The sequence below is a fragment of the Asparagus officinalis genome, chromosome 7 (genome assembly GCF_001876935.1).
Source record: "Asparagus officinalis chromosome 7, Aspof.V1, whole genome shotgun sequence".
Classification (NCBI taxonomy): domain Eukaryota; kingdom Viridiplantae; phylum Streptophyta; class Magnoliopsida; order Asparagales; family Asparagaceae; genus Asparagus; species Asparagus officinalis.
The window spans coordinates 150,789,574-150,798,736 of record NC_033800.1 but is presented as its reverse complement, the minus strand read 5'-3'; the positions used below and the strand labels follow the sequence as shown (position 1 = coordinate 150,798,736).

The 9,163-nt window shown below is 35.9% G+C and overlaps 1 protein-coding gene and 1 pseudogene across 1 annotated transcript; both read right to left on the bottom strand.

Moving 5' to 3' along the window:
- LOC109847998 (GDSL esterase/lipase At5g45950-like) lies at positions 230-1,693 on the bottom strand. Its single transcript, XM_020417248.1, has 3 exons — positions 1,622-1,693; positions 885-1,131; positions 230-504 (listed from the first exon to the last, which is right to left on the bottom strand). The coding sequence occupies exons 2-3, from the start codon at positions 1,078-1,080 to the stop codon at positions 230-232; spliced, it is 471 nt and encodes a 156-aa protein (XP_020272837.1). The 5' UTR covers positions 1,081-1,131; positions 1,622-1,693.
- On the bottom strand, positions 1,664-8,840 carry LOC109848837 (annotated as a pseudogene).

The following is a 9,163-nucleotide window of genomic DNA, read 5'->3' as shown; positions in this document are numbered from 1 at the left end:
TCTTTAGGGGACTATTTTGAATGTTTTTTCCACCTTTGGCTTCTGAAGCGTAACTAATACAGGTTTGAAGACTTTCCCCCCATATTAGATGTCATCTTTGATATTGATTCATCAAATCATCTAAGTCTTCATATTTTCTAATTTTCTAATAAAATAAAAGGGAAAAAGTAAAGACAAAGACATGATTCACCTTTGTTAAAACTAAATGAGCTTGACACAACATTTATAATTATTTATCGATTAAAGAAGATAGATACTTAAGATTGTGAGATTCAATCAACTCTGCAATCTCTAGCGCATGAAAAATCTGATACTTAAAAAGGAGTGCATCGCCGATGTTTTGAACTGCTTCTTCGGCGATGATCTTGTACATCTTCTGCGTTGGATGGACGGCGTCCCAGTACATGAACCTCGTTGGATCATCGCAGGTTGTCTGGCCCTTGCATGTCTCTCCTATCTCGATCGTTCCTGATCCGCAACATCCCTTTGTTGTCTCTGTAAATCCTGTACGTTTAACAAAAACATTTGCATTGAATCATCAGTATCCCTTTCCTATTTCGGTCATAGGGTCATATCATCAATACTAGACAGGCAGTAAGTTTAATACATCGATACTACATTGGCTCTATCATCAACATAACCAATATGATATTATATCATTTCAGGCCCTTGTCAGCCACATATACGTACGTGATAAAAATACCCGTGCACATATTCAACCTTTGATGTTGGAGTTGTGATGTAAAAGTTTGCTGATCAGACATATGTGCAATACATTCAAACTACTAATTATTGAATTTCAAATGATAACCACAAGTAAAAAAATAATCCAAAATATTTCAGAGTATTAGAATCTCAAAGGGTATTTAAAATCTGAAACTTACCAAACTTCTTGGGATGCTTAGTGGCCTGTTCAAAAACTTGGTATACATCAAGGAAATGAGTTTTGATACTCAATTGCTTCCTTAGAGTATGAAGTTGCCTCGCAATCTTAGAGTTGAAGGAGTTAGCAACATCGTTGAGCTTCACATAACATTCTTCAGCACTCATAAGAGTCTTAACAACAGGTAGACATCCCATTGGTGGAACTCCGACAACTGTGAATCTTTTCGGGCCTAATTTATTGATTTCCTGAAATTTAGTAAGATCTTTAGAATACAAAAAATTAAAAACTCAGAGCTAAATGTTCATAATTAGAGTTTTATTGTGATGAAAGAGACCTTGCAATGGTATTATAACAACCGGAGTACAACTTTATAAATTCCACACTCATGAATGGACCATCAGTATATGAGAGCATGTTAAAGATAATATGTTTAATTTCTTTTACACTGCACCAAAACTTTGAAGTTGTGATAAGGGTAACAATTTTATGCTCTAATGTGTTACCGTTGGTTGAATGCCCTTAATTTTATGAATCAAAACATATACCCATGCATTGAAATCTTTTCTAAATCTGTCTTATATTCATAGTTCGTGTGAATCAAGCCTGAGTTGCTCTACACCAAAAGTTTGAAGTTGTGAACCTTTATATATTAAAATTATCAGTACTTCTGGAAAAAAATCATTTACCTATTTTTTCCCCGGAGTAGGAATGAAGGATGAGGAATTAAATAACTACCTTGATGTATTCAGAAATAAGAGAGGGCAGATAGTCCTCATATTGTGGCTCAGTGAATTATTTCGATCTGTTATAGTAAAAGTAGTAATTTTGGATGAAATCATTGGTGCCTGCACTTATCACAACAATAGCATCTTCAGTAATCTTCTGTGTTTCTACAGGTCCAAATAATTTTCTCAGATGGAGTTTGTAATGCTTCAAGTAGTCTACTTGTTTGGCCATCGATATTACACCCTACAGGCGAAAATGAGAAGAGCTAGATTAAATGGTTTTGTTAATAAATGTTGATTAATTTGAAACCATAAGAGATTGGGGATTAGCATACTGCACTTGTGGAGGTTAATTCTCATATCCTGAAGAGGCTGATCCGAAACTGACGCCATGTTTGAGCTGTGCAGGAGTGAGATTGGGGTCCAAGAATGCTGGAACGCTCGTGGAAATACCCAAGAATTCAGCTACACATATACAAAATTTTCTATTTACATAATGCTGAGTAATGAATTTTAATACTAAATTTACGAAAAAGAAACAAAGAGAGAAATTACCTTCACATTGGATCTCATGTCAAACCACAAATAGAGCTGAAAGATAATCATGTAATTAGAGATTTAAAATGTAATAATCACTTGCAAGTATGCTCTACATCCTCTGAATGCACATAAATCAGAAGCAAAAAAGTATGAATAAGAGTGGTTCAATTATATAAAAACTACAAAGGATCAAATCCATACTTTGTAGGCACTTGCAGTCTTAACAAATAGTTTTCTTGACTCAGGATTAGGAAGCTTATCTGGATGACTACAAAATTTTATGGGTGGTATCTAATATCTAATATCTAATAACCCAACCCCTGCACATTGCAAATAAACTCTTAGATCACATATCAATGAATACTTGAGAAAATTACATTCATGGATAATTGCAAACATGCGTTCAGAATCAAGGAGCTCTCTTCCTCTACTACATTTTTCTTCTCGCAACCTTAGCCAAACTAAATGGTAGTCCAACCAAACCTTTTAAAGAGATTGAATTTACCTTTAGAATTCGATTAGAGTTATCGAATTTCGATGAGCACGTACGAATTATTCCTTCATATAAAACAATAATGACACATTTCCATCTCAATCAAACTTCATATCTATAATTACATTAAGATTCAGTTGAAGTTATGAGAAGATCACAAACCAAATTCTTTTTGGCTCAGTGAATTATTTTTTTCATGGAGTAGGAATGATTTTTTCCTTCATATATCAAACAATAAAGACACATACCCATCTCAATTTTTATTTTTTCCCTTCATATAGCAAACAATAAAGACACATAATCATCTCAACCATACTTCATAACTAAAAATTTTCAAAATTCAGTTAAAAATTCGTCCAAAATTCATCCAAAATTCATCCAAAATAAATAAAAAACAAAATTTAGGGTCTCCCCACTCAGATCAACCTCTTCAACGCAATGCTGGAAAACCCTGCACAAAATCAAAATAAATTTCACAGACTCCAACAAAAAAGGTCCAAAATAAAATAAAAAAAAGTTAGGGCTGGGGTTTTGAACGGACTCGAGGAGGGAAGGGTAGAGGAGGCGGCGGTGGCGGAGGCGGCGGAAGAGGGCGTCGGCGAGGTGGGAGGGGAGGCGGCGGAAGAGGCCGTTGACGATGCAGAAGAGAGGGGGGAACTCATACGGATTGAGAGTTTTTTTTTTGTCTCTGGATCAGGGTGAGAAGCCTGAGATAGGGGGTTTTTCTTGCTTTGATTTTTCTCCATTTCCCCCCCTCTTCTTGCTTCTGGTTGCTTCTGGAGAGAGAGAGGAGAGAGGGATGTGGGGGGATTCCGAGAGAAGGCGTTGCTTCTGGAGAGAGAGGGGAGAGAGAGTGAGGTGTGGGGATTTCGAGAGAAGGGGGAAGTTTGAAATTTGAATCGGGTATCTGAGAGAAGCTGGAGTTGGGGTTCGGGTTCATAATACAAATGGGAGGAGAGAGAATTACTGTCGCATGAACAGTAATTCTCTGATCCTCCCATTTGTAAAGAAGAATAGATGAATGGGAGAAAAAGAAAATTTCTCAGAGAAAACTGGAGATTCTACAGATATTTAACTTACCCTAAATCATAAAAATAATAGCATACCAAAAAAAGTTTCTAAGATATAACCACGAAAGTTTGAGGATATTTGTATATATACTTTTCTAAGATCTTTAAAGGTATATTAGAAGTATATCAAAAGGTAAGTGTCAATTCAAAACAAGCAAAGGGTATTCCTAAATTTTCAGCATGATGCATACCTTTTCTGGGAAGATAACCCCTGGAAGCGGCCGAGCAAAGTGCTTATGTGCATCCGGGAGTTTGTATATAGAACATCTGAAAAAGGTAAAATTACTAATAAATTGCTTTGAATGAAAGCGACCTTGCTGCACATAAAAGACTACATAACTAACTTACATGACTTGATTGTCCATTATATCTTTCATTCCCTCGACAGGAGATCTAAAAACTGGGGGACATGGATCCCCATTACAAAGGGATAGATATCCGTTCAACCCCCCCTCCACTCCACATAAGTAAAATTAGAAGCATACAAAAAAGTAAACAATTTGCACTTCAGTTCAGCACATTTGTTTACATCAGTGGACCATACAACACAAATAGGCAGCAAGAATGCAGCAAAAAGCGAAAAAAAAGTTACGAGCATGGAACCAGAACCAAATTCCTAACCTAAATTAAAAGGAGAATCTTGTCCTGTCCAATTTAATCAAAACTAGAGATTTTGTTTTCAATTCTTAGCATGGAACCAGAACCAAATTCCTAACCTAAAGGACTCAACTTCTTCCTATAACATTGATGCCACCAAGGGGCTTCAACGGAAGCATCACCTACGCGTATTCCCCCTTGACAACTAAAAAGTTATGAGAAGCTCCGTTCTCACATCTCTCAGCCTCTACCATCCAGCTTGTCACCATTGCTGTGCAACGGAACACCCTCTCACCCACCCTTCAGCCTCTCAAGTCAGGCTTCTTCTCAACATTAATGCCACTTAGAAAAGCCCCTTATTTTCCTATCCAATCTCTAGATACAGCCTGTTCCATTATTCTCAATGAGATTACTCTCCAAGACCATGACATCAACCCCTGAGTATTCTTTGTTGATGTCCAAAAATTATTATTTTTCATCCCTTATCTCGTCACTACTATGTCTAACGTTGTGCCTGGATTTCTATCCTACACCATCAATCTCCTGGTGATTGGTTTTTTCTCTATTATGTTAAGGATTCCTATGCTGTCATTGAGCTCATTAGGTTTGAAGTTTTCTATCCATCTCACCAGCAGACAATTTTTCAAAATTTGTACTTCTTAACCAGACGCTCAATTGTTGACCCACCGTTAGTTTAAGAGAAATGTTTTAACTTAGTACTTTCCCTTCCTATAGTTCTTTCAATGGGAGTAATCATTTCTTACGACATTTTATAGATAGGCTACAATATGTATGCGTGGTATTATTCCTCCTCTATACACACGCGAGCTAGGAGAGAGCTTGACCACACAACAGACCGATGGTATACACATTTGTATAAAGGGATGGAAGAGAAGGATTAATACGAAGAGGCTAAGAACTAAATGATGTTAACTTAATTGGAGAGAATTTGGTGCAGATTAAGGATACGACGCTGATTTTATCAATCAATGCAAAAGTGATCATGAGATTTATTCCAATTAGACTGCATGAAGCACTATTCAAAAGACAAAATAGAGCATAGGCAACACTTCTGATTATGTACAAGGTTTAGAATGATATGCATACCTGGAAACAGGATCGATTTTCACTTTAATGTTGTCTCTTTCTTTGTCTGAAAGTTGCGAGAATTGGTTGTTGAGAGAAAATATACAAGGCGAAAGAGGGTGACATAAGTTAATAAAAAGCATGTCAAACAACACACTGTTTCGCCGTGCCTCTTCTTCCTGTATCGAATGCAAAATGGTTTAGGCAGTGAAATTTGAGAACGTTATAAAGTACGTGCTTGCAGTTAGATCACTGGATAAGTAACATACTGTTAAAGTATGCTCTAATTTTTTGATCTCATCAAGTAGGCGACCCTTGTCAATAAAAGGCAGTTTCGCAATACCCTTCAAGTTAAAGAGTAACAACTCAATCAAATGATCATGAAAAAAGAAAGAACCTCTACATGCAGGAAGTAAGAAAACCTTACCTGCCAAGAAAACCTCTTCCCATTCATGTCCACCTCAAAGTCTGATAATAAAGCAAAAGAGTTAGGCTCTAGAAGAGCAGATAAGAGGAAAAATCAATACACATGACCTACAAAATATACCAGTTGGATAGAAATCAATAATAGGCGAGTTTGGATCGGTCATCAATTTCCTGTAATGGATAGGAAGTGCATGGGAACTGCAAATGCCCCAACTAATTAGTAATCAATGCACATGTGTGCGTGTGTATCAAAAGAAAATTATCAAATGTCACCTTGCAGCAGGAAAAACACCCATTAACTGACTGAATGGTTTAAAAGGTGAACCAAGTTCGAAGCTAATTTCCAACTGACTCAAACCCTTCAGGTCAGAAGCAAAAGGTGCATAATGATAGGGGTAAAACCTGAGTATAATAAAGGATATCATCAGTAAAGCAGAAGATTAATTTAAAAAAAACGAAATGACATTTACTTACCTAGAGTTTATGAACATTCATGTAACTTACAGATAAAAACTGAGGAATGAAATAAAAATGCACCAGTTCGCTAATCTTCTCAGCAGTCTAAAATGAAGGAGAAGAAAAGGAAACCGAAGGAAATGGAGGAATTGATTTTAGGATTTATCAAACCCTATCCAAGAGCACTCACAACTAAATATAACCATTGTAGCCCTTTGACTTTAAGATAGTAAAGAGTGTGCATAAACTCAAAAATTGGATCATACTATTATATAGCCTACTTCGATCTAGACTTAGCAGACATGATGATGTAATACTGAGATTTTCAATTTTGTCAGATGCTTTATTTCCAGTTTTTACATGTTTAGATTTCTTCCCTACAGAGGAAGGTTACCATGAACATAATAAAAACAAGAAACAAAGAGTTATTCGTAGATCCAAATTGGCAATCTGCACCATAGTTACGTTGCATAAGGAAATTTAGCGTTCTACAGATTTATCAATATAAACCATGCATGTTCCAAACATCAAGAACGCCTATGTGGATTTGTAGATTGAAACAGAGAGAAGAAAGAAACTCACCATTGCCATGAACAGACACCTTCATAGTACTAGTGCATAACCCAACATAAGCCTTCCGTATACTTCAAAACCTAATGAAACATGAAACACTAGATTTAGTCTATCAAATGATTTCACAAAATGGTACTTAATAATTTGAAGTTACACGACAAGAAAACACTAGATTTAGTCTATCAAATGATTTCACAAAATGGTACTTAATAATTTGAAGTTACACGACAAGAAAAAGAATAAGATATGCTTGCAGACAAGAATTACCAATTGAGCAACATTTTCCAATCGTACAAAAATGAAGTTAATCAAATTTGATTAATACAGTCATGAGCAAGACAGTTTTCACTAAAAACATTAGGTCAAATACATTTTAAGTTACACGACAAGGAAAGAGCAGCAAGATATGCTTGCAAGAAAAGAATTTCTTATTGAACAATATTCCCCAATTGTACAAAAATCAAGTTAAACAAGTTAGATTAATACCGACATGAGCAACAGATGATTTACATTTCAGTATTAGGTCAAATATATTCCAACTAAGTGAGAATGATAGCTAATGCCTCCATTAAAGTAACTTCCTTGAATAAGTAAAGAGCAGACAAAACTTATAACTAGTTTAAAATACCAAAAAAATAAGGTAGACAAAATGGAAAACAAACAAGACAGAAGAAATGTTTTAGATCTTTGTAAATGACTTACAACATCTCTCTGAGTTGATTCTATTTCTTCAGGAGAGGCTGCAGCAAACTTTTCTTCATAGTACCTCTGTTTCCATCCTGGCTCTCCCAGTTTAACCTGACAGTATGTGTGCAACATGTGTAAGCAATAATGACAATGTTTTTCCAAAGGATCAGCTCCTTCACACTGACAGTAAAATCCATATGCAACAGAATTGGTGTTAAATATGTTAATACTGCATAGACTTATAGTAAGAACATAGCCCATAATAAAACCATCAGTTTATGACTTGACTGTCCCCAGTAAAGTAAATAAGAACCCGTGGCTCAGAAGAGTAAAAAATGTATGTGTGTATTTAGAAAGAGAGATACATGGTAAGTAGATGACTAAAATCCAACAGTTAACAGATAATTAATTTCATCTATAATATAGATCAGCATAATGTGAATACAATAGACATGCTACCATTTTCTACATAAAGGAGAAGCATTAATCTAGCCAAAGTATACAGTTAAATTGCAAACCTTATCTTCTTCTGGATTCTCAGACTTGAAAAGATCAGACTTCTCTCGGAGTACTTCCTTGAGCTTTGCTTTCAGGTCCTCTTTATTTTCCTGTACATCTTCATTTTCCCTTTCCTGGAAGATGGAAGAAAGAATTATAATCACAACCTCAAAAAACTTGGATGACATACACAAATGATTATAAACCTGAAGAATGCTACACGAAACTGAAGAAATCAATCAATCAAATTTAAATGTTCCCTCTTCTAGAAAGATATAATTACTTCTATTTCCAGAATATTCTCAGCCTCGACAATAGCAGCACCCACTGATGCACCTTCAGAAGATATCCGTGCAACTTTTTGCGCTCGGGAATTTGTTTTCTTGCTGCTCTTTTTCCTATTTTCTTTGGCCTTAATGTCTAGTCCGGACATTGCAGTCGTAGCTTGTCCAATTTGGTTGTCTTTTCTGACAGAAGATCCATTTTGCTGATAAGGTGAAGGAGAAGCGCCAGAAGCAAGTCTTGAACCCTGATAACGATTAATGGGAACTATATGGTCGGGGCGAACTTGCGGATCTACATCATCACCCCGCTTTGCTTGAGCTTTATCACGCTTGATTCTATCTGCATGACGCTGAAAAAGAAAATTAAAGAGATTAGAAAGAAAATGAATCATCCCCTAGGAATTTAAATCACAGCGCCAGAAACATAACAAATTGTTACAGTAAAAAGAAAAGAAAGATTAGTATGAAGCACCACAGCATTACAATTCATAAAGAAGGCTTAGCAAAAGTATCATGTTAAGAAAATTACTTATCACATACTTTATATATGACCTACCTAGCTACCACCTCCCCCACCACCATCCTCTCCCCCACCACCCTACAATAAAGAATCCCACCAATATACATGGGATTCAAAGGATAGTGATTATGCCACGCCAGTCTTCCAAAACCAGTTTCAGACTTCATTTTTATTACCCAAAAAGATAATTAAAACCTCACGTTAATATTTGTACCTAAGCCTTAGAAACAATGTGGTTTTGCATATATCAAAAGTTTTTGCATAATATATATGGAGGTGTCCTAAACATATTCTTCCAACTTTAACCTACACATATGCAAGG

Coding starts and splice junctions, on each gene's coding strand:
- LOC109847998 (XM_020417248.1), bottom strand. CDS start 1,080: ATGGGATGTCTACCTGTTGTTAAGACTCTTATGAGTGCTGAAGAATGT. Junction 505..884: donor TAAGCATCCCAAGAAGTTTG/GTAAGTTTCAGA, acceptor TTAAACGTACAG/GATTTACAGAGACAACAAAG.